General features: G+C 43.7%; 1 protein-coding gene and 1 long non-coding RNA gene across 2 annotated transcripts; one reads left to right on the top strand and one right to left on the bottom strand.

The window, feature by feature from the left end:
• Window positions 1-642: 642 nt before the first annotated feature.
• LOC123389182 lies at window positions 643-2,906 on the bottom strand. The gene is made up of 2 exons (XR_006603755.1): window positions 2,695-2,906; window positions 643-2,108 (listed from the first exon to the last, which is right to left on the bottom strand). It is a non-coding gene; the product is annotated as an uncharacterized LOC123389182 (long non-coding RNA).
• Window positions 2,907-13,183: 10,277 nt separating this feature from the next.
• Window positions 13,184-23,251, top strand: MRPL45 (mitochondrial ribosomal protein L45). The gene is made up of 8 exons (XM_004764703.3): window positions 13,184-13,337; window positions 14,438-14,615; window positions 15,266-15,383; window positions 18,673-18,771; window positions 20,494-20,542; window positions 21,802-21,951; window positions 22,405-22,578; window positions 22,771-23,251. The coding sequence occupies exons 1-8, from the start codon at window positions 13,203-13,205 to the stop codon at window positions 22,855-22,857; spliced, it is 990 nt and encodes a 329-aa protein (XP_004764760.1). The 5' UTR covers window positions 13,184-13,202; the 3' UTR covers window positions 22,858-23,251.
• The last annotated feature ends 2,126 nt before the right edge of the window (window positions 23,252-25,377 follow it).

The following is a 25,377-nucleotide window of genomic DNA, read 5'->3' as shown; positions in this document are numbered from 1 at the left end:
TACTTGTCCCTCTCCGTCTGCTCTGCTTGTGGTCTCTCTCAGTCTCTCTCCCTCAAATAAACAAATAAAACAAAATATTAGAGTTCTTTCTTTTTTCAAGATTAAAAAAAATATTTTATTTATTTATTTGACAGAGATAACAAGTAGGCAGAGAGGCAGACGTGGGGGAGGTGGAGCAGGCTCCCTGCTGAGAAGAGAGCCCAATGCGGGGCTCGATCCCAGGACCCTGGGATCATGACCTGAGCCAAAGGCAGAAGGCTCGATCCCAGGATCTTGGGATCATGACCTGAGCGAAGGCAGAGGGCTCAATCCCAGGACCCTGGGATCATGACCTGAGTCAAAGGCAAAGGCTTTAACCCACTGAGCCACCCAGGAGCCCCTTTCAAGATTTTATTTTTAAGTCATCCCCAACATGGGGCTTGAACTCACAACCCCGAGATCAAGAGTTGCTCGCTCCAGCAACTAAGCCAGTCAGGTACCCCAAGTTCCTTCCAAGTCTTAAATTACATTTTCCTATTAATTTTCTGTAGAAAAAGTTAGTATGCTCCCATCTATCAGATTTGGCTAATGAGGGCTGCATCTAACAGTTTGTGAGGTCTAGGAAATTCCCCTTAATAGTAATACATATTGCAAGCATTGAGAAAATTTTCAAAGTTTCTTTCTGCAAAATATCATATACTCAATATCTAAATCCAAGTCAGGCATGGGAGATCAGTGTTTAACATTGGATGTTTTGTGTTTTATATTTATATTATAATGTTCAAAAGGCAGGTATAACATTTTAATATTTGTCAACTTGCTTTTACAAAAGTAAATCCTAAATTACTACCAAAAAAGAAAAAAAAAAAAGAATGCTTTTTTCTTTCTGTCCTTCTCACTGTCCTTTCCTTTCCCCTTGATATATTGCCTTATTTTCCAGAGGATGTTTCTCTCTCTTTTTGTCTCTCTGTTCCCTGGGTTGGGATATCCGCCCCTCCCCACCCCAGTTTTGTTTCCATGGTCACATTCTCTGTTTCTACTTTTACCCTCTATCACTCTCTAGACTCTTTGCCATTTTCCTTGTTTTACTGTTCTTTACTGTTCTCTGTGTTCTTCTCTGTGGCAGCTGCAAGATAGCCATAAAGCCTGGCTTACTTTTAACAGATTGAATCTCCTTGATTGCTTCTTCTGGGGTTTGTAGGTTATTCCGTGAAAATGAAAATCAAAGGTCAGTTACACAAGACAAGGCATCACAGACTCATTTCGAGCACTGATAGAACCTCAATTAGTCCTGCACGCCCTGTGGACCGGCCCATCGCATTGAACTAAATGTTCCTAACGAGGGACATTGACCATATGATGTAATGTTATTGAACATAGCATGGATTGCAATATCTATAAGCCTTTTATTATGTATATTTGCCGGTTTCCAGGTTTTATGACCACTTGTAGTTCATCAATGGATTTTTTCCTTGCCTTTTCTCTCTATGTTATCCATATCTTCATAAGCATCCTCTTCCTTAGAACTGGCCCTTGTTATAACGATTTAACTTTGCAGACGGAACCAGACACTTAAGTGTAGTCTATTGAGAACCAGAAGTTGTAGAACAGCTCAGTTCTATTTTGACCCTTCTGTGTATCTGTCAAGGGCCAGAATTTCTGTTCCAATTAAGAGGAGGAAGTTACTCAAGAGAGGCCCCTTAGCAACACTCAGCATCCATTTAAAAAATAGCCTATAAGCCAAGGACGTTTTACTTTTCCGAAACAGTCTGAGAAATTATTAAAAACAATAAAATATGTCTCTGCAGAGTACTACTTCCTGAGGCCTTTAAGTGTTTATCTGTTGTTCCTTTCTTTCCTTTGTTCACAAAATCATTAAGAGACAAGAATTTATTATTCCCACAGCGCCAAAGAGAAACTGGATGTGCAGATCCGTTTTGAATTTCCAAAGCATTCAGTCGGTTGGGCCAGATCTGAAACCAGAAACTGGGTCTCTCTGCTGGCTGAGTCTCTCATCCCGAGCTTTTCATCCTCCTACCAGAAGCCGCCTGACTCGTGTAGAGGATGTGACTTGGCTTATTCATCGCTCTTGGAAAATGAACCTCTCTCTTCCTTCCCACCTTTTACCTCTTTAAAAAAAAAAAAAAAAAAGGTCAATAATACCCTCACTTTACTAAATAAGCAGGAGAAAATTTATAAAGAATCTGTAGCAGCCTGGGCGCCTGGGTGGCTCAGTGGGTTAAGCTGCTGCCTTTGGCTCAGGTCATGATCTCAGGGTCCTGGGATCGAGTCCTGCATTGGGCTCTCTGCTCAGCAGGGAGCCTGCTTCCTCCTCTCTCTCTGCCTACTTGTGATTTCTCTCTGTCAAATAAATAAATAAAATCTTAAAAAAAAAAAAAAAAAGAAAGAATCTGTAGTGGCCTGCCATCGGAAATGGCTCAGGTGACAGCCAGCCACCTGGATGCAGAGAAATGGCTCTAGTCACTGGCAATTTGGGTAATTGTTCCACTAGCTGCCATCACAATTTCTAGGAAAACTGCCAAGAAAAAGCAGGAATTCGCATTTCATAGAACCCCCTCCCCCACGTTATTATGGACCTTGGAACTTTTCCCCCCATTGCCCCTTGCCCTCTTGCCTTCATTCCCCTGCCCTCCCCCCACTGCCAACCCCCCCCCCCCACCATTCCAGATAAACTGGCAAGGTATTTGACCTCACCTGTGTTTGAAGAACTCAGTACTCATGGAGGTGCTTCCCTCCGGTCAGAAATCCTTATTGAGACCGAGTTCATATTTCTTTTCCTCATCTAGGATTGTTTTCTTAAAATCAAAACTCCCAGGGACAAGTGCCTTGTCCATACTTTTCCTTTCACTTCTTGTCCTCTCACTCTAGGCAATACACTCAGGTCCTTAGTACTGAGGTACTTCTCACACGGAAGTAACTGGCAATGGAAGCTTATCTTCACCTCCAGAGCATGTGACTCATTTATGTTGTACCCAAACACACCACAGTGCCTGGCCCATTGTTAGGACTCAATGAATGATTGTTGGATGGAACTTGCCTAAATTGGCCTTAGGCATCTCCTGAATTTCCCAGTGTGCCGAGTTCCAGGGAAAATGAGACTCACTAAGTCAACTGCTCCCTTCCTGTCTGGGGAGACCCACCCAGAGACCAGAACGGGGTCAGCCACACCTCTGCAAAGGGAAAGGGCTTGACTGATGTCCCCTTCTGCCTGCGATCCCACCCCATACTTTTTCCTCTGCTGCAGGTGAAGTCAAGCAGTCCTGAAACTTGTTTTTTCCAGAGCACAGCTGCTAATAGAACAGGCTGTGGGTAGGGTTCAGGGTAAATACCAGAGCCTGAATTGTATCATGGGCATTGCTAAGAAAGGTTAGAATTTGATGAGGATCTAAATAGGACTAATCTCCCAAGAGGGTATCTATCTGTATGCAGGGGTTAAGAGCATGATCTCTAGAGGTCTACCATCTAGGTTCAAACAGTTTTTGTACTTTTTAAACGGTGTGACCTTAGAAAAGCTACTTAACTTCTCTATACCTCAGTTTTCTCACCCGTGAAGTAGGAATCATAATAACACCTGCATCATGTGGTTGTTGAAAGGATTAAATAGTTTACTACATGTTAGTGCCCAGTATTGTTATGCCTAGGGAGGATGGCTTTGGATGGTAACAAGATTACCCTGTTGAGGTTTGTGTGTGCAAATACAGGGCTGGGGCAGAGTTAAGTAGTAGGGTCTGGAGATAGCAGAATTACTTTGCACAAATGATTGAGAAGAATTTGGATGTCAGGGTAGGGGAGCAATCACAGGAGAGCGTAAGGAGGAGAAATGAGGGAGAAGGGGAAAATTAAAAGCAACTTCAATTTTTCACTAATACCAAGACATCTTTTAAGAATGGGCATATTTAATTTGAAATTCCTGGTGTTGCTGGGATCTAAACCACCACTAAAGTAAAATGGTACAACTCCTTCGAGAACAATTTGGTACTATCTAAATTAAAATGTACATATCTTTTGACCCTTCAATTCGATTTCCAGGAATCTATCCTACCTTAGCACTTGCAAACAGATTCATGGCCTCTTTGTTTGTGATACCAAAAGCTAAGAACCACCTAAGGGCCTATCAACATAGTGTATCTACAAAATGGAATATTATGTAGTCACTACAAAGATCAAGACAAGGTTATAATACTATTCACGGAATAATACCCAAGCTAAAAAAGACAGTTCTATTGTAGGCAGAGGGGAAGCACCCAGGAGCCAATGAGAGAAGCCAAAGTCCAAACTAGAGTCTATATTCTTGAGAAATATACATTTACTAGAGTCTATATTCTAGAGGAATATACATTTCTAGAGGAATATACAGAAATCAGTACATTTCTGGAGGTCCGTTGGGCAATGTGTATTAAGAGCCTTAAAAATGTTCAGCTGGGGGGCGCCTGGGTGGCTCAGTGGATTAAACCGCTGCCTTCGGCTCAGGTCATGATCTCAGTGTCCTGGGATCGAGCCCCACATCGGGCTCTCTGCTCAGCAGGGAGCCTGCTTCCCCCTCTCTCTCTGCCTGCCTCTCTGCCTACCTGTGATCTCTCTCTCTGTCAAATAAAATAAATAAAATCTTAAAAAAAAAATGTTCACAAAGCCTCCACAAGAGTTGCATGGAGGAACAATCCCCATTACAGCAGCTGGGGAATTAGCAAGAGGGTAGGTCTTTGATGATTCCTTTAAAAAACAGCTTGTGCTTATGACTATCCATATAGAAATTCGTAGTTGTGTGGTGCCTCGGTGGGTTTGGTGGGTTTAATGGGCCAGGGGAAGATCAGAGAAAGGTAGTAAAGGAGCAGGAAGATGAGGCTAAGAAAATGAGACAAGGGAGTTGTGGTTAGATAATCAGTTAGGTAGATTTTTAACTAGCCTTTCAAAGGATACTGAACTCAAAGGATATTGATCAAAAGATTGATATCAACAAAAAGAGCCCTCTCTGTCCTATTAAACATTTTTTAAAAAATCAATAACTTGCATGATGATCTAGCTGGGAAAGATAATTAATAGGATGGATGATAGCAGTGAGATTTAAAATCATCTTGACAGATTGGAGCAAAGAGCCAACATTGACAAGATGAAATTTGACAGGGATCAAGTGAAGACCTACATTTAGGTTTTAAAAAAACAAAATCAATAGTACAGGAAGTAGTGGTACTGGTTTGACAGCATTTTATGTGAAAAAGGTTTAGGACTCACCAAACCCAAGGTGGTCACAGTTTCATGAAAAAACACAGTGTCATATCAAGACAGGTAATCATCTCATCGTGTATTAAACTGCGCGGTTCTGGGTGCCCCATATGGAAAAAGACATCTATGAATTAGTATGTGCCCACTTAGAGAACAGATTGGAGAAGAATCCGGTAACTTTACCAGGGGAGGAAGAATTAGTGGAGTTCAGAGATATTAGATATGTGGAAAAATAATACCTGTCCTTGGTGTGCCTGTGTGGCTCAGTCGTTGTCTACCTTTGGCTCCGGTCATGATCCCAGGGTTCTGGGATCAAGCCCCGCATCAGGCTCCTGCTCTGTGAAAAGCCTCCTTCTCCTTCTACCACTCCCCCTGCTTGTGTTCCCTCTCTCACTGTGTCTCTATCTGTCAAATAAGTAAATAAAATCTTTAAAAAAAAAAAAAAGCTGTCCTCAAAAAGATTACTTTGTCAAGTATAAGGCTAACAATAAGAAATTGACCATGTTCAACCATTTTAATCTATAAAAATGGCAATTTCATGTGAATCAACCTAAGTAGAAGAGGATGTAGCCTTATTTTATAATGTAGCAGAGAGCCAATGAGAGTCATTGGGTGAAAAGGGGGAGCAAATATAACATCAATATAGAAAGGCATTTATTACAAACTGATGCTCGAGAGGAGAATGAACTGCCTTGCCCAATTCTGGGTTCCCTGTCACTGAGAGAGCCCAGGTGGAGCTGGGTGACAGTCTGTTAGGGATATGCAGAATTTCTGTATTTTGTGGGAGATGCTCTGTGATCCAGCCTGAGTCTCCAACCTCTACAGCTAGTTGCCACAGTACAGGGACAATGCACCAGATTCCTGAGCGCCCTGGCCACGTTGCATTCTGAGTCATCCATACGGGAGAGCGCAAAATTGGAGGGGGGAGGTGCATCAAGAACAAAGAATAAAGGGAAAATTCTGAGGTGGGACAGCCAGGACAGATACCCACACATGAAAGATACAGGAATGGGAAGGAAAATAAATCCTGGCTAAGGGTTAGGAGGAGGGGGTAGGTGTGGTTCCGCTGGGCCAGGATTTTAGGCTTGAAGATGTGATATTGAGATTATGGAGCTTGGGGTTATAACCCTGTAGCTTTCTTCTTCCCTCCCTGTGGCGCACTCTCCCTTCCTCCCCTGTAGGCAGCCCTTATGGAAACTCTGAAACTCTTTTTCTCTTTTCTTCCAGATGGGGAGCTCTGGCAGAATGTTCTGGCCTGTGTGCAATGACTCCGTTCTCTCTGCCAAGGGATAGAGCTAAAATCTGCTTTCTTGGAAACCAGCTAATGTCTTTAGGAAGCATGACCCTAGTTAGGGAGAGATTGGGATCTTTGACTAAAGGGGAGGGTAAGAAAATAATGTTCAGCATCCACTGGCAAAGTGATTCACAAGGATATTAGGATCTGAATACCAAAAAAAAAAAAAAAAAGATTTAAAAATGGAATCTTTGATCTTGAGATGTAACCTCACACAGACAACTGCATTGGTCTTCTTCGAATCTTAGATAACTAAAAGCGTTTCTAACAATCTGTGGAGGAGGCAACAAAATCTAGCTCGCATTTCCACGGGACAGATATTGAAAGGGACACGTATGAAGCCCAGAAGCACATTATAATTGATTTCCTATTGAACCCTCATGAATTTGGGGGTCATAAGAACTCCCGTAAAGTCCAGAAAGCCCAGAACACTGCTATAGGCCATCGGTAACTAGGCCGAGGGAAAGAGAATGGAATTTGGGGTGAGGTAGGCAACCTGACTTCAGTCCCTAAATGGGCCCCTGACTCACTATGTAGATAATGACCAGTCACTTCCTGCCTCAGTGTTCCAGGCCCCTTCTCCCCAGCCCCTGTCGCAGTCCGAATAAAATCAAAGACTGCTTTTCTTCTTTGTTGAGAAAGCGAAGCATGATTTGTTTCTAGAAAAACAATCTGGAAAATAGCCAACCTCTTCGTGTAGCAATATGCGATGATTTGATTCATTTTGTAACCAGTGTAGCCTCCTGGGTGCTACAACATAAAGCCAGGAGGACCTTTCTTTGGCGGGTCCCCAGACCGGGATGAAGTAGGTAGGTGGTCTGCTTTCCTCTTCTGTCTCTTCTGCCTTCTGGGATGACACGGTGCTGTTGCTAAGGAAGGCTTCTGGTGAGAGATTTGGAGATAACTGGGTAACACCCAGCTAGGTCAGGGAATGAGTCAGTGCTCAAGGACTCGATACCAACCTCTCCCACTCCTGCCAGGAAAGCTCTGGGTGAGACAGATGAGAGAGTCGCTGAGGGGCGGGCCTCCGGCCGCCTGCCCTGAGGCCTCCGGCTTGTGGTTTCACCCTGGTTTGCCCTGCAGCTGTAACGTGTCTCCTGACACGCAAGCCCTGACAGGCCTTCCCTCCCCCTTTCCCAGACTTCGGCTCTGACCCAGAAACAGATGGCACGTTCCACCCTAGAAGGGACTATGGAAGAAAAGAGAGGACAAGTGAAGAAGGGAACCAGGTGGAGAAGGGATGCTTCAGAAAACACAGGGCTTGGGGCACCTGGGTGGCTCAGTGGGTTAAAGCCCCTGCCTTCGGCTCAGGTCATGATCCCAGGTTCTTGGGATCCAGCCCCGCATCGGGCTCTCTGCTCAGCAGGGAGCCTTCTTCTTCTCTCTGCCTGCTTCTCTGCCTACTTGTGATCTTTGTCTGTCAAACAAATAAATAAAATCTTTAAAACAAAATGAAAACACAGGGCAGAGTGCAAGAGACTTTTGTCTCGGAGGTGAAGCCAAAAGGGTACCGTGGTCGGCTGACACGGGGGATGGGGGATGTAGTTTAGAACAGGACTGAGGGCTAAGCCTGAGGAGGACCCAGCAGCACCCGCCTGGAAACCTGCTAAGCCTCAAACCAAATTGGCAAACAGTGATATTTCTCACTTGGAGGTACTCAGCTCTGACAAGTCCATCTATCTTTCCTCAGCATCTTTTCCAGTTCATGGCAATTCTTAGAACTCTCCTCCAGGATGAGAGCAGTGTTAGTCACCTACTGTCTACCGGTCACGCTTCCCTATATGAGTTCACTCAGGGCTCCCAGCAGCCTGACGAGGTCAGTTCTATGATCCCCATTTCACAGATGGGTACACCCAGTTTGAAAGTAGTGGGTCCAGGTCTCTATCTATTGCCAGAGCCCTCATGGATTCCACTACCTCAAGCTGCCTTTGATTTGACATCAAATCAAATCAAAATGATATCCAAGGTAGAGACTTCTTAAGCCTTCCAAGGAGCAGGGAGGAGCAGACCAAGTAAGGAACAATGAGTAGAGATCTCTAAATCTTTGAGTGGAGGTACTTGAAAATCCTGGAATGGTTAGGATCGCTAGGCCTCCCTGCAGCCTGAGGTCCCAGTGCAGCCTTAGTACCCTCTAGTGGAAGTTTTCTGCATTCACACAGCTTCCCTGGTTTCAACCCTGAACTGCTGGGAGGGAAGCCCTCATTCAGTCCCTGGAGAGCGTCCCAGAAGAATGGAAGATACATGTTTTCTGTGAGGCGTAGAAAAAAGAATACAGGCTGGAAGGGAGGGGTTCTGAGCCCTTGGTTCACAAGGGGCTCTAAAGGGAGTCCATGCTGATATATATACTTGAACTCAGGCCTTTATATGATTAATAGGAGCTCAGTACACATCACATGGATTCAGCTTTTGCAGCTCTAGAAAGAGCCTACTTGTCAGTGGGCAAAACTAGTGATCAGAGACACAAAGTGACTTGCCTGAGGCCACAGGGGAAGTCAGTGTCAGCAATGAAGGGATTACATCCTTGTCTCCTGCCTCTCAACCCAGAGCTCTTTGTGCTTTATCACGCTCCTCTATTTGTGGGTTGATTTTAGCCATAAGTCGGTGTGCATATAAGGATATGAGGTCGTATGTATAACCAAAGAATTGCTTTTGCCCACAATTTACTTCCTGCCTGCAATCTGTAGACTTTGTGTTCTTTTGTTTGGCACGTTTATAGATCCCAGTTGTTGCCAAACATTACTCAAGGCACTGCTTTTCAAATTTGTGGACCCTTTCCCAGGGTGCCCCAGCATAAGAGGATAGGCTTCCAAGCCCCGAACCCCTTGGTTACAGTCCTCCAGGTGGCCCCCCTGGGGCGTCTTCCCGGGATTTCCGATGCTAAGGTGTTAGATTTATTTCTGTCTCCTTCCTCCTGCAGAGGTAATCCCTGGGCATGGAAGTGGGTTAGAAACAGATTACTCTGATCCAGGGGCTTTGCCCTCTCCTCCCTGAACGTGGCACGTGGGGGGGGGGGCAGAGGGGAGGGAGAGGGGAGCAGGGCATGTCACAAATAGCCTGAAATTCCCTTTTAGGATTATTGCTTGATTTAGCCAGCTGGAGTGAAAGGGGAGCAAGAGGCAAGGGATTAATTCTAGACCGAGCTTGAACAGCAGGCAACAAGGGCTTCTTTTCTGGCTGCACCCAATGAGCACTATCTCTTCTTATATATACCTTTAGAAATAAGGAGTCTGAGGAACGCAGAAAAAGGTAAAGAAAACGGCCTTTGTGCTCAGCAGCAGGATGAGTGGAAAAGAACAGCTAGCAGAAAGAAAGAAAAAAAAAGAAATGTGAGCAGCACAGAAATGAAGGGTCAGTTGTAGGCTTAGAAATTACATGCATTTCGGTGGTCTTAGCTTCAACAGATGTGAAAACTGCTGCAGTGGATACAAGCAAAAGTAGGCTCTACTCTGAGCAGGAAACCCAAGGTGGGGCTTGATCCCAAGACTCTGGGATCATGACCTGAGCCAAAGGCAGATGCTTGACTAACTGAGCCACCCAGGGACCCCTGTGGTTTAGGTATTTAATTATCCCCTTTCTATCAGTTAGAAAAAAGGGTTGAGCTAAGATGTAAATTCAGACACTACAGTGTTCTTTTTTTTTTCTTTTAAGATTTTATTTATTCATTTGACAGACAGAGATCATAAGCAGGCAGAGAGAGAGAGAAGCTGAGCAGAGAGCCTGATGTGGGGCTGGATCCCAGGACCTTGAGACCATGACCTGAGCCAACGGCAGAGGCTTAACCCACTGAGCCACCCAGGCGTCCCTCCCTATAGTGTTCTTAAGTACGATGTGAAAGCTATAGATGGTTAACTCTTGGAATGACAGAGAAGCTTTGCAAACATTGTTAGCTAAAGATTAATTAGAAGCATTTCTTAGTAAGTCAGAATTCTTGGTTTCCTCTGTCTCTTTATCTTGAACAACTCACTTATTTTGCTTTTCATGCTTTCGCTCAAGAGAGGGAAGTACAATATAAACACATGGCAAGCCTATTACTTGCTTCAATCCAAGTATCACATTGTTTAGTGTAATCAATAAATATTATAATCAGAATCTTCCAGTTCTCCAGAAGGATTTTCTTGGTTCAAATCAACTGTGCTTCTCCTAGAATGTAGGTCACCAGGCACAATTTCAGAAGTTCCAATCTGATGTCATCTGCCACTGGAAGGACAAAAAAAAACAAAAACAAAAACAAGAAAACCCCCCCAAAACCCCGCAAGTATATGTCCCACTGCTCAAGGGATAGCCCATTCTCTTTGGCTCCATTGAGAAATTTCAATAGGAAAACCAGGGATTCCAGGAATCCCCTATATTTGGAGAAACAGGAAATCAACTTTGCCTTCTGGGATTCTACTCATCCATCTATTGAATAAGTATCTGAGTGTCTACTATGTGCAAGACTTTTTTTTTTTTTTTTTGCAAGGCTGAGCTCCCAATCGCTTTACTCCTTCCTCTAATTGCTCTTATTTTGCCTTTCCAGAAATATGAACTACTAGGGTTGTAATATTCAAAAATATCCTTTCAGTGTTTGGTGTTAAGACAGCTCCAATTTTCCAGAGAGTTAATGAGATAGGAAGATAATATGAATTTTCCAAATGAGCAGCTATTAAAAAAAAAAAAAACCACTTACAATTCAGCTCAGAATGAAATTAATTGATATCAACTTCCCTTATTATTTCATTCGGGGTGATATAGAACAAGTTTGTATTCCCTGAAAAACTGATTACAGGGGCCCCTGGCTGGCTCAGTCAGTAGAACATGTGACTCTCAATCTCGAGGTTGTAAGTTTAAGTCTCACATGGGGTGTAGACATTACTTTTTAAAAATTTATTTATTTATTTATTTGAGAGAAAGAGCGTGTGCAGAAGCACAGGGAGCAGCAGGCAGAGGGAAGGGGAGAAGCAGGTTCCCTGCTGAGCAGAGAGGGGCTCCATCCCAAGACCCGGGGATCATGACCTGAACTTAAGACAGATTCTTAACTGACAGATGCTTAACTACATAAGGCGCCCCAGGTGTAAACATTACTAAAAGTAAAATCTTCCGAAAAAATAAAAAGAAAGAAATAAAATGGGGGGGGGGACAGAAAGAAAAGTAAAATCTTAAAAAAAAAAAAAGGAAAGGAAAAAAACTTATCAGAGAGCAGACAGAAGTGATCTGGGATGTACTAGCTACCATGTAAAGCCAATATAAAACTCAATGATGGGGGAAATAATCTCGGATAGACTATCTCAGTATTCTGTATTAATAACCACTCATTATGGAATGGAGCTTCCTCACTACGGTAGGGAGACCAGTTTAAAAAAATATCTCATTTATTTTCTGAGGCATAGAGTCTGTTAAGAAACAATGAGCTATCTCTCATTTAAATGCTTAGTAATATACATTCTTTCATACCTACATCTAGCACCTTATTTCACGTCGCTATTAATGTGTCATGCTATAGGTTCAGGGCTGTGGCTAGAATTGTGGGAACATTCTTACCCTTGAATAATTTACAGTATAGTTGACAAATTTAGATTTAAAGCAATACAAGCAATCATGAGACCCAAAAGTAATCTCTCTTTGACATCTGCAGCATTTTATCTGGACTTTCGTAACAGTTCCATTCCAGCCTGTAAACTCTTGCATATGCATACCACAAGTTCTTAGCTCATTGCAAAATGCCGTAGGTAAGTGCTCAATAAGCACTAATTGGCAGAATAAGATAAGAACTTACAGGTAAGTGTGGAAAGTGTTTGGCATTCAGCAATGATTTCGGCACTGGATTTTCCAGGATGACCCCAACGTCATAAATCCTTTAACAACCGCACTTGAAGCAGTACAGCATAGTAATTACGGCATCATTTCTGGATTCAGTCAGCGTGGATTTGAATTCCAGTTCTGACAGTTATTAGCCGTGTGACCTTAAATAAATTACACACTTAATTTCTCTGTGACCCAACCTCATAACTAAGAGTTTAACTCTTGTTTGTGGTGAGGAGAGATTGAGTTTATACATGCAAAATGCTTAGAAAATTGCCTGGCACCTGGTAAACATTTCTAAGTATAAACTATTATTTGGGATGATTAAAACTGCCTCTTTCCCAAAAGGACAAACAAGAAATATTTTTGTCAGTCCATGTGTCTTTTGCTTCAGAAACATAGTAGATATTATGTTTGTTCAATAAACACAGTAGGCATTGATCTCTTTAATTCGACAGAATTTTCTTCACACAGTTCAGATGGGGGAAAGGATCGCTGTTTAAGGTTACATAGCATGCTGAAGTCAGATCCAGATCCAGAAACTAGTCATTTTTGTCCTGTGATCAAAGTAGGCACTGAAGAAAAACACTTGTCTCCAAAGTGCAATATCTGTTCATTCTTTGGGGAATGCAAGCAAGGTGCAGCAACACCCCTATCTTAAAAGGAATGCTGCAACTCCTTGCGGCCATAAGGCCTCAAGCGCACGCGCAGCTCGCGCTCTAGCGCGCTCTTGGCGCGTGACAGCCGTGCTCTCCGCCACACCCACAACGCCTCTAAGTGCGCACGCGCACAGTCCGTTCTCTGACCACACGCGCTCCCCTACGACGCGCACGTGCGCGTTCGCGCCGCTCATACTTCAGCGGAGGGCGCGCGCCCTGGAAAATTCCACACCCGGAGAAGCTCCACCCCTATGCGCCCTCTCCTGTGCCCTCGGCTCTTAACGCTAGTCCTCCATCCCAGCGGCCTTTGCGGGAACAAAATGGCAGCCCCCATGTCGCGGGGGTTGTTTTGTTTATCCAAAGCTTTAGGATGGTGGTCTCGTCAGGTGGGTCGGGACCGGGTGATAGGATTCTAGGGGCTGGGACTAGAGCGTAGAGGGGAATACTCGTTTTGCAGTTGTCCTTGGTGGGCTTGGGCGATACAAATCACACGCAGTTACGGAAGAGTTTGAAGTAGACGGGACCCAGCTACTAAGCAAAGTTGCGGCGTGGGGAGACCCCCGTAAAGACCCCGAGGACGAGCATATTCTCGGGATGAAGTTTCTCTAGTTTGCTCTGGGTCTGTCTAGCGGGGAGGTATTAAACGGGAAAGAAGTCATGGTTTAGAAGCTGGGCTCGCTTCCTCCTGGTTCTTATGCACAAATTGAACAGTTGAAAGGAGGGAGTCTCCTATAGTCGCTGTACCTGACTGAGCAAAACTCTAGGTCAGAGAGAAGAGAGGTCTGGGCTTTAAAGATATTGTTGATCGGGGCGCCTGGGTGGCTCAGTGGGTTAAGCCGCTGCCTTCGGCTCAGGTCATGATCTCAGGGTCTTGGGATCGAGTCCCGCATCGGGCTCTCTGCTCAGCAGGGAGCCTGCTTCTTCCTCTCTCTCTGCCTGCCTCTCTGCCTCCTTGTGATCTCTTTCTGTCAAATAAATAAATAAAATCTTAAATTAAAAAAAAAGATATTGTTGATCTTTGGGGAGCTAGAATGGCAGAATGAAGTTTACAGTTGGGTTCCCAATAGAATGAGCAGGATGTAATCCAAGTAAATATAAGGGAAATGCCAACCAGAGGACTTTTCTTACCCTTTAATAATAGCATTCCTCTCTTTTCAGTGTTGGATTTATGTTTAAGTTCCCCATGGGACTGAAGGTTCTTTGAAAGCAGAAGCCTTGTTTTAATCAGCTCTGCATCCCTGGGACTTTGCATAGTTGTGTACAGTGGAACGGTCCAGAGGAAAGCCTTTAGGATGTTGAGTGGTGTTAGTAAAGGTTGCTTACCGGCTTCTAGTTAAGACCCCCATAAGTGTTTCCCCCATCATATGTGGCTTTATAATTGTTCCTAAGTCATTCTTTGGATGTGCCCTTCCTATCTGCTTAAGAGTTTGTTCAAGATAGATTTCTTTCCAGGTCACCTTTATCATAACCTTTTCCTGTCTTACAGCCAGTCCTGGTGACGCAGTCCACAGTTGTAGTTCCAGTGAGAACTAAGAAACGTTTCACACCTCCTCCTTATAAACCCAAATTCAAATCTGAAAAGGAGTTTATGGAATTTGCCCGGAAAGCAGGTGTGGTCATTCCTCCAGAACGTTTGGAGCGCCCCCTACATCTGGCCTGTACAGGTGAGGTGTGGTATTTCTTTTCTTTCTTTTTTTTTTTTTTTTAAGATTTTATTTATTTATTTGACAGATCATAAGTAGGCAGAGAGAGAGGAGGAAGCAGGCTCGTTGCTGAGCAGAGAGCCTGATGCGGGGCTCGATCCCAGGACCCTGGGATCATGAGCTGAGCCACCCAGGCGCCCCAGTATACCATATTTTAAATATATTTATTTATCTTTGGCAGAGAAAAAGAGCATACACATGCATGAGTGGGAGGAGGGGCTTAAGGAAAAAGTCTCAGGCAGACTCCCCGCTGAGCTCGGAGCCCTACTTGTGGCTGGATCCTACAATCCTGAGATCATGACCTGAGCCAGATTTAAAACTCAGATGCTTAACCGACTGAGCCACCCAGGCACCCCTCATGAGGTCATCTTTGATCTTGTTTACACACCTGTTCTTAGAATTTCTCCATTTTGTACAAGAAGAACCTGAGGCTCTGAGAGAAGACTTAAGTTACCTTATTCTGCTTTCTGTAATGTAACAGAGCTCCCTTTGCATGGAAGTTTACTTTATTAGTCTACTTTATAGCCATGGTACCTCTTAATTTTATATGACCTCAAAATGACTTTTTTCTCAATCTATCAATGGCTTCTTGTATTCTTCTTTCATTACAGCTGGTATCTTTGACACCTATGTTCCTCCAGAAGGTGATGCTCGCTTGTCGTCTCTTGCAAAGGAAGGACTGGCACAGAGAAGTGAGCGATTGAAGAAGAAGGTGGCATCACAATTGTCGTAGGTGTCTGGAACAACTGGGAATCGGTATTAGGACACAAATTTCTTGTTGCTACTTTAATCCAGCGAGGCCATCTTAGGTGAATTGGGTTGGACATAACTCCTTTGATAACTTGACTGTATATTTTTCTCTGTAATAGAATTTAGTTAATGTAGAAGAATATGGGCTTTTTGATTTTTAGCCTCTCAGCCCTCATTGGTCTTTTTGTCACATCAGTTGAGGGGGGTGACTTAGAAATTTGTAGAACACTTTTTTGATCACATATTTTAAAATTTAAAGTAATAAGAAAAGCATATTTTTATGGGGAGTACCTTAGAGTTTGAACTACAGAGAGTAAAAAGCTAAAAAGGGTCAAAAAGACAGACCTGTTTTTTTTTTTTTTTAAAGATTTTATTTATTTATTTGTCAGAGAGAGAGTGAGCGAGAGCGAGCATAGGCAAACAGAGTGGAAGGCAGAGTCAGAGGGAGAAGCAGGCTCCTGCGGAGCAAAGAGCCCGATGTGGGACTCGATCCCAGGACGCTGGGATCATGACCTGAGCCGAAGGCAGCTGCTTAACCAACTGAGCCACCCAGGCATCCCATGACAGACCTGTTTTAAGGAGCTAACTAGGTCTTAACTAAGGAGCAGAAGCCAGAACCTTCTTAGTCTCTCTTTTAGTTGCAAGGATGGAAATATTTAGTATTTGTCACTCAAAGGTTCTTTGGGATCATTTATAGATTTTGTGCAAAAGCATATTGAGTCTTTATTAATTCTTCATGTAGCCATAATATATTTCTCTAAATACAGATCTTATCATATCATCTTTCCATTAAACCTCTTCTGTGGCTCCCTCTTACCTGGAGAATAAATCCAGACTTCAGTGGTACTCACAACTTTTTGTAAATCTGGCTCTTATCTTCTGTTCCACTGTCATCTTCTTATTACACTTTTCTCATCCTAAACTTGAGCATTTCCAAACTAATTTCCAGTTCCTTGACGGTATTGTGCTATGACTCTGTGTCTTTGTGCATTTTTCCTTTGCCTTGAAAATGTTTTCTTCCTCCTCCTTTACTTGATAACTCTCATTTCTCAAGAACCAGTTGAACATCGTGTATGCTTTTAAGCCTTCCCTGACTCTTTCTGGAGCGGCCTTTACTGTAATTGTAACTGTGCACTTACACCTGCTATTTCTGATAACTGCACTGTGATGATTTCCTCTCACGTATTTCTGTTCAGGACTGTGAGCTCTTGGGTGGTCGGGTCCATGATGATGATGAACAGAGCACATGTGGTTCTATCATGGAGTTTTCATTTAAGGGAGGAAAACAGCCATTAAATACTGATTGCACACAATTAAATAATTACAGGTATAGTAAGTATGAGTGCTATGGGATCACATGACAAGGAAAGATAACTTGGTTTGGGAGTTCAGGGAAAGCTTCCCTGAGGAAATGACATTTAAAGCTGCGACCTACCTGTACCCCTGGGGCTAATAATACATTATATGTTAATAAAAAATTAAAAATTAAAAAAAAATTAAAAGCTGGGGCGCCTGGGTGGCTCAGTGGTTTAAGCCTCTGCCTTCGGCTCAGGTCGTGATCCCGGGGTGCTGGGATCGAGCCCCGCATCAGGCTCTCTTCTCAGTGGGGAGCCTGCTTCCTCCTCTCTCTCTGCCTGCCTCTCTGCCTCGTGATCTCTCTCTGTCCAATAACAAATAAAATCTAAAAAAAAAAAAAAAAAAAAAATTAAAAGCAAAATCACCTAAAAGCAAAAAAAAGAAAAAAGCTAGGATCTAAAGGATTTGTCGCAGTTAGCTAGGTGCATTCTAGGAAGACAACAGCACAGGCAAGGCTCAGAGGCGGAAAAAGTATGAATGGGGTATCAGATTTTGTCAAATGCTTTTTCTTTGTCTACTGAGATGATCATGTGATATTTTTCCTTTATTCTATTGATACATTGTATTTCATTAATGGATTTTTTTTTAAGATTTTATTTATTTATTTGACAGACAGAGATCACAAGTAAGCAGAGAGGCAGGCAGAGAGAGAGGAGGAAGCAGGCTCCCTGCTGAGCAGAGAGCCCAGTAAGGGGCTTGATCCCAGGACCCTGAGACCATGACCTGAGCGGAAAGCAGAGGCCTTAACCCACTGAGCCACCCACGTGCCCCACATTAATGGATTTTTGAATGTTAAGCCAACCTTGCATTCCTGGGATAAATTACATATGGTCATGGTATTTCTTATCCTCCAGTATATCTACCACTTTGATTAGATCAGAATTTCCTGTTTACGTTATTATAACTATGAAAATACCGTTGACAGTGGAGTCGCGCAGGACATTGTCATGGCTTTTCCTGCATAATACGTTTTTTTTCCAGGAGTTAAGTGTGGTCTTTTTTTTCCCCCCTCATTTGCTTATGGAATATCTGGTCATATAAATTTCTTCTCAGTGCATTGAAAGCATCAAGTATTTTATTAATTTCATCTTCAAGAAGAAATCCCTCCTGGCCCTTTCTTACTTGTTTCTATCTGGACTGATTGCTCTTCAGGCCCACTGTACATTTTGTACAGTGTACATTTACTTCTCTCATCCTTTGGATAAGTCCTTTTGTCTCGCCCTGATGTTGTTTTCCCTGTTTCCTGGATTTTACATCTGTCTTTCACGGTTTATTCTGTTATTCTGGTGGAGCACATTCCTCAGTAGCTTCCTGAGAAAGGGCGCTTAGTAGACACATGAGATCATTCATGTCTAAGAAACAGTCTTTTACTCTCCCACTTGATTTATAATTTGCCCACGTGTACATTTCTGAGCTAAAAAGAATTTCCTCAGTTAACAGCACTGCTCTGTTGTCTTTCTAACTTCTAATGTTTCTAGTTAGAAGCTTGCCGTCATTCTTACTCTTGAGATTTTGCGTAAAATCTGTATTTTCTTTCTTAGTGCTTATAAGATGTTTTCTTTAATGCCAGAATTCTGAAATTTCACTATGAGAAACCTTGGTCTTTCTTTAGAATGATTGATGTAAGTGTGAATTAGAAGGTCAACTTTATAGACTTGGCACATTCAGAAAACAATTATTGAATAAGTAGAGAGACATTAATGACAGTTAACGTAAGCTGTGAGTTATGGATAGTGTATAAAGTCTTTAGAAATGATTCTTGGTGTGCCAGCCTGGCCTAGTTGGTAGAGCATGCAACTCTTGATCTCAGGGTCGTGAGCTCAAGCCTCACGTTGGGCATGGAGCTTACTTAAAAGGCAGAAAAAGAAAGAAGTATTCTCATACTTAAGTATTCTCATACTTAATTTTACAGTGTCCGGAAGATAAGACAATATGATCCGAATTTTAAAATAAAGGACTTCCCTGAAAAAGCTAAGGATATTTTTATTGAAGCTCACCTTTGTCTGAACAAGTAAGTGAATTCTATGTTATACCTGTTATGTTTTCAGCAGCTGTTATTCTAGGCACAGATTTTTTTTCCTTTGGTTAAGAGTTCTAGAGTGATCTAGATAAGTCTCGGTGTGTGTTTGAGCCAGCCAGGCGGCCCTAGGTTCAGTTTTTAATGTTAATTTCATATCTTAGGAATTGTTTCATCATACAGGTGCCATAAATTCTGTGTCCAAATCTGAGTGTAACGTGGGCTTAGGATTTTAATTTTTTTAGTACCCCTAACTCAGCCCTTGATGGAGAGAAGCTTTATCTCTCTACTACTATTGTAGTCTTCCTTTGTTGCAGGTGCAGGACTCTATTTCCAACTCCCTGCTCTTTGAGGGTTCAAGGATTTAGGAAGAGTCTGTTCCCAGCCATCAGATCCTATTTCTAGATCCCTTTAACCATCCCATATGCTTTCATGATGTCAGGTGGTGGTCTTTCCATTCTGGTTTTAGCTCTCCTTCCTTTTAGCACCTAGGAGATTTACCTTTCATGTGAACTAGAGCATTTTAAAATGTGTATCTTTGTATATTACATTTCATCCAGCATTTCTAGATGTTTATAGTGGGAATAGTTTCATGTGCACTTAGTCCATTATGTTGCCAGAAATGGGTATCTTCCTTTTTTTCTTTCGGTGCAAGTCTATTATAAATGCTAAGTGAACTCCTAGACAAGGGAGTTTATTTCTACTGAAGATCTCTAGGCCAGGATAGTGAGGAGGAAGTGTTCACTGAGGGGTGCCAGGCCTGCTGGTTGCTGTAGTTGTCATCACCACTCAGGTTAGTCTGGTCTAGTCTAGTCTAGAGCTACAGTGGGGGAAATGACTTGCGGGAGATGACCTTTCCTGTTAGGAGTAGAGGTCAAGGGAAGCATGTGAACAGAACTAATCCCTTACCCACTCTGGGATTATTGGACAAGATTGTTTGAAGGAACAATGATTTAAACCTCCCAGGAGGTATAAACTGTGGGGAAAAGTCATGAATGTATATCTGAAAGACAGTAATTCATGCCTGACCTCAGGTTTATTTGAAACTCCTCAGCTAGGAACCTTCTAAAATCCTATAGATCCAGGAGCTGGGGTTTGCTGTCTATTTTCTTGCTATTACTGGGTAGAATCAGCATGACTTAGGTCACTCTGGTAGCAGCAAGGATTGGGGGAGGTGCAGGTGGGGTGGAAGGAAAGGACCAGAAAAGACAGCTGCTTGTCTTTTGGCTGGGTTCACAGACAGTGTAAGATGTAGGGCGCCCAGCTGATTCAGTCAGTGGAACGTGTGACTCTTAATCTCAGGGTTGTGAGTTTGAGCCCCATGTTGGGGGCAGAGATTATTTAAAAAAAAAAAAGTTGAAGGTGCATGGCCGATCCAGTTGGTATTGTTGGTGTGTCTGAGGTAAGAGGAGATGAGCTTTTTGGTTTTTTGTGATGGATTTGTGAGGGTCTCTTCCCCTTAAGGATGTGTGGTAATTTCTGAGAAATTTGTTTCTGCTCTTGAGATTCAAACATAACTTCACTCTGCATTTAGATTTCAGGGTCTTTTAACCATGTTCATCTTTGTGTGCTTGGAATTTAGCATATTACCTGACTTATTGTAGGCATGCAGAAAATGTTTACAAAAAGACTTGTCCATATTGAGGGCCATTTTTTAGCTTTTAGAAGGGGCATCATGAAGCAGGAGCCAGTGATGTTTATCTTTTTCTGTTTTAGCTCAGACCATGACCGGCTTCATACCTTGGTAACTGAAAACTGTTTTCCGGTAGGTCCTCGACTTCCTTAGAACTGTGGGATTCCTGAATGGGCAGATTCTAGACATCACCTTTGGTTTAAGAAGGATCAGTTTCACAAGTACAGGAAGTTAAAGGCAAAAGCTGAAGTTCCATTGTTTTGAGGTGAATGGTACTGACTTGGCTTGGACTTTGGTAAGGGCTCTGCAGACAAGGAAGGAGGAAGTCCCACAGCAAGCAATACTGAAACCTCAGGCTGTGGGGGCTGAGGTCAGGGTGTGGGCCATATTAGACAGCCCTCTGTGCACCTGCAGGATTTAGCGAGCATTCACGAAGCTTACATAGTGTGTTAACCGGGTGCTAGGTACTATGTGGTTCAAGAATAAGAACTTTAGGGACGCCTGGGTGGCTCAGGTCATGATCTCAGGGTCGTGGGATTGAGTCTTGAATTGGGCTCCTGAGCAGGGAGCTTGCTTCTCCCTCTCCCTCTGTCTGCCACTTCCCCTGGTTGTATGTGCACATTTTCTCTCCCTCTGACAAGTAAATTAAAAAAAAAAAAAAAAAAAATCAGCATTAAAAAAAAAGAATAAGAACTTAAGTTTCTATCCATTCACCCTCATCTCCCTATGGTCACATATAATGATCATATATGTGATCATATAATGATTCTCGCCAGCTAGCCTTTATATCTATGTAAAATCCCATTCTTCAGTGCCAGCAGGTGAGGGGGATAAGACAACATGTATGCAGTCAACAGGTACATGTGCAATAACTAACAGGTTATGAAAGTGTAAGGGAGGGGCATCTGGCCAGCTCTGTGGGTAGAGCATGCCACTCTTGATCTCGGAGTTGTAAGTTCAAGCCCCATGTTGGCTGTAGAGATTACTAAAAATTTTTTAAAAAGAACAGAGTGTAAGGAGGAGAGGATAATGGCGTATTAGATAAGCTGGCATTTTGGAGTGTGGTTTTCACTGATTTGAAGAAGGTTTCTTAAGAAAGTAGGTGGGTCTTGAGTTGTTAATTTGGGTGAATAGGATCTTTTTTTCTTTTTTCTTTTTTTTTAAGATTTAATTTATTTATTTGACAGAGATCACAAGTAGGCAGAGAGGCAGGCAGAGAGAGAGAGAGGGGAGGAAGCAGGCTCCCTGCCAAGCAGAGAGATCATGACCTGAGCCAAAGGCAGAGGCTTTAACCCACTGAGCCGCCAGGTGCCCCTGAATAGGATCATTTTGAGGTGGGCTTCCCTAAAGGAAAGGAAAACCCCAGCTGACCTGTTCTCCTCTGCCCTCAGGACATGGTCTGGGACATCACATACAAGACCGTCCGCTGGAGCTTCGTAGAATCCTTAGAGCCACCTCAGGTGGTTCAGGTCCGCTGTTCAAATTTGCTGAACCAAGGCAACATATATGGCCAGATCACTGTCCGTCTGCACACCCGGCAGGTAGAGGCACCAGTCTTCTTTCCTCTAGTTTTTCTTCACTCTCAGGTTGGGTACCTGTCTCTAGTGTCTTGGGGACGGCTTCCCAAGACTGGGCTCTAAGGAATGGTTCACTGTGGTATTCCTTGCTTGGTCAGCGTGCCCAGCTTACTGATAGATGTTAGCTCTGCTAAGACAGGTGTGAGGATACTCTCTCCCACCCATCCTGATCCTCCCTCCCCCACCTCCCCAGTCCTAGTCAAAAACCCTCCAGGAGTAGAGTGTCTATAGTTGATTACTTAATTATTCTAGATTTAGAATTCTGAAATACTTTCTCCTACCCATTAGAAGTTTTTGTTATGGTTGTTTTCAGATGGGTTGTGTGGCATTAAAAAAATTAAAAACAAAGAAATATAAAAACAAAACAAGAAACCAACTCTGAGTACTCACAGGTCAGATTTGCTTTCATCCTTGCAGACTCTGGCCATCTATGACCGGTTTGGCCGCCTGATGTATGGACAGGAAGATGTGCCCAGGGATGTCCTGGAGTATGTTGTGTTTGAAAAACACCTGGTAAATCCCTATGGGAGCTGGAGAATGCACGGCAAGATCGTTCCCCCGTGGGCACCCCCTAAGCAGCCCATCCTTAAGGTAAGGGTGATTTCAGAGAGCAGGGGCAGCACTTATGCCATCTTAAGCCACCCCTGTTGGGTTCCACCTAGTGGAGAGAAGGGGTGATGCAGCACCAGGAAGGGGAGTGCTCCATGGAGGAGGTGAGGGTGAATCTCTTCAGGGTAAGTCATGGGCTTGGATGGTAGGTAACTCAGCTTTCTGCTCTTTCAGACTGTGATGATCCCTGGGCCCCAGCTGAAACCCTGGGAAGACTATGAAGAGCCACAGGGAGAGGCTCCTCAGCTTCAGCTGTCCTGATTGGAAAAATGACTCTGGGTTGAAACATGGGTAATGAGTTGGCTGGATGCTGTGGAGTCTGGGAGCTATGAAGTCCATCATCTCTCCATCATGCTGTAGAAAGATCTACTTTGTCCTTTCTTGTCCTTCTTGGGTGTTTCCAGCCATCTCGGCAGCCATGGCTGATGGCTGGGCCCAGGTGGGTGGCTGGCTGATGCATACACAGCCATGAGCCCACTTCTTATTCCTTTTAAAATGGTATATCTAGCTTCTGAGTTTCCGTGGGAAGTATGTTTTGGATACCTTTTTTTTTCAGCGGCAGAGACCATCAGGAAGCAAACTGGCAGAATTTTCTTTTTAATTACAATGCAGAGATTAGAGTTTGAAATAAAACACTGTCAGGGTGTTGGACAAACTGTGGTGAGTTGTGTACCTGTCTGTGGGCTTAGACTAGAAGTAGACCAGAGGGGAGAAATGGAAGGTGGACTAAACTGTGAGTGATATGGCTTCTAAGAAATCCAGACGTGGGGGGCGCCTGGGTGGCTCATTGGGTTAAAGCCTCTGCCTTCGGCTCAGGTCATGATCTCAGGATCCTGCGTCGGGCTCTCTGCTCAAGTGGGGAGCCTGCTTTCTCCTATCTCTCTGCCTGCCTCTCTGCTTACTTGTGATCTCTGTCTGTCAAATAAATAAGTTTTTAAGAAATCCAGACGTGGGAAAAATAATTAGTGTTCATTGAAGGGTCAAGGTCTTTTCTCAGCTACTGACTAGATATACATCTAATCAGCATTTGTATTTCAGAGAAGATTGTGAATCGAGAGAAATTATTTATCCTTCAGCCTTTGAACTGTGTTCCTAATTATCAGCTGCATCCTGGTATGGTTCCAGGAAGCGTGGGAGGAGGCAGGGGCCACGGAGGAGGTGATACATCTGGGAAATCCATCTCTAAGACTTTGTTCCCTGATTTCTAGAACCTTTTAGAGATGGTGACTGTTCTTTCTAGCCCCTGCTGGTAAGGCAAATATACTAGAATATACGAGCCTGTTTTGAGCGAAGCAGCCTGGCCCCATCTTGTTCCTGAGTTCTAGCTGGGCTATCAGGAGGAGGGTGTGGGACTTCACCTGTTCGCATGTCCTGGCTGGTCTGAGGTATGACAAGGGAAATCACTTTGTACCAGCAGCAAGCTTGGCTGGTACTGTTACTTTGATCAATCCAGTGTGGACTCCCCTTAAAAAACAGGACCTTAATTATCATACTTCCTATTTTCCCTACAATTTTCTTTTAATGAGTCTGTCACTTAGGGTCAGGATTAATCTGTTCTGACTTTATCCTGAGAGCAGAGTCCAAAGAAACTAGAATCAGGTCAAGAATAACCTAACTCCAGGCGCCTGGGTGGCTCAGATGGTTAAGCGTCTGCCTTTGGCTCAGGTCATGATCCTTGAGCCGTGGGATTGAGTCCCACATCAGGCTCCCTGCTCAGTAGGGAGTCTGCTTCTCCCTCTTCCTGTCATGCTCCCCCTGCTTGAGCTCTCTTACTCTCTCTGTCAAATAAATAAATTCTTTAAAAAAATAAATAAATAAAATAACAATTCGGGCTGCCTGGGCAGCTCGGTCAGTTGAGCATCCAACTCTTGATTTCAGCTTGGGTCGTTATCTTTGGGTCCTGGCATCAAGCCCCAAGTTGGGTTCCACACTCAAGTGGGGAGTCTGCTTGGGATTCTATCTCTCCCTCCTCCTCTGCTTCTCTCTCAAATAAGTTCATTAAAAAAAAACAAAAAAAACACCTAACTCCTCAGTCTCTCTGAAACTACCGCGTCAGCAAGGCAGCCAACAGACCAGTCCTCACTGGGGAAAACTGATGTTTTTACAACAGCTGCTGAATGCAGACGCTGGGAACGAAATGTGTATGCCTAGGGGAGAGGCAGCGCTGGTGGGTTAATCCAAAGCAGCCAGTCTTGATCATACTACTTAAGTCTCAACCCGTTTGGCTTAAAATGTACATCAGTTTGTAGCATTTCCACTGAAGTGAGGTTTGGCCACATCCTATTTGCCTGAGCCCTGGATTAAGGCAAAATGAGAAGGCAAGTGTTATCAGCAGGATCCACAGCTGGGCACTGTGGAGTGAGGGGAAGTAATCCAGGGAGGGGAGGAGAGCAGAGAAAGGAAAAGAGCGCACTTACTGGGCACATGACCGACGGATTTCTCTGACTAGGTAAAAACAGTGCTTCAAATGAGCTGTTTCCTCCCACTCCTCCAGATGGGTCTCAGGGGTCTCCAGATAATCCGGAATAGCTGCTGAGCACTAGCTGCCATGGGCAGCCAGAGGATAAGTGCCGTTTCCATTTTCCCTTGGGATCAGATCCAGCCGAGTGAATGGCCCAGATGTAAAGGATTGGCTCGAAGGCCTGGGCTGAGTCCGTCTGCGGTGCCAGCCATGGAGCTGGGAACTGGGCTGACAATTAGCCAGACCGCCCCGAAGCCCCGAAGGCCGGAAGGCTGCAGTGTAGTTCCCTTGGGCTAACCCTACCTGTCTACTGTGCCTGT

The sequence above is a fragment of the Mustela putorius genome, unplaced genomic scaffold, assembly GCF_011764305.1.
Source record: "Mustela putorius furo isolate JIRA1106 unplaced genomic scaffold, ASM1176430v1.1 tig00003962_pilon_pilon_pilon, whole genome shotgun sequence".
Lineage (NCBI taxonomy): Eukaryota > Metazoa > Chordata > Mammalia > Carnivora > Mustelidae > Mustela > Mustela putorius.
This window is presented reverse-complemented; position numbering and strand designations above follow the sequence as displayed.

Bases quoted from the DNA above. Each gene is read 5' to 3' on its own strand.
- MRPL45 (XM_004764703.3), top strand. From the start codon at position 13,203: ATGCGCCCTCTCCTGTGCCCTCGGCTCTTAACGCTAGTCCTCCATCCC. The intron at 14,616-15,265 runs GTGAGGTGTGGT...CTTTCATTACAG, and splicing joins CCTACATCTGGCCTGTACAG to CTGGTATCTTTGACACCTAT. The intron at 15,384-18,672 runs GTAGGTGTCTGG...TTAATTTTACAG, and splicing joins AAGGTGGCATCACAATTGTC to TGTCCGGAAGATAAGACAAT.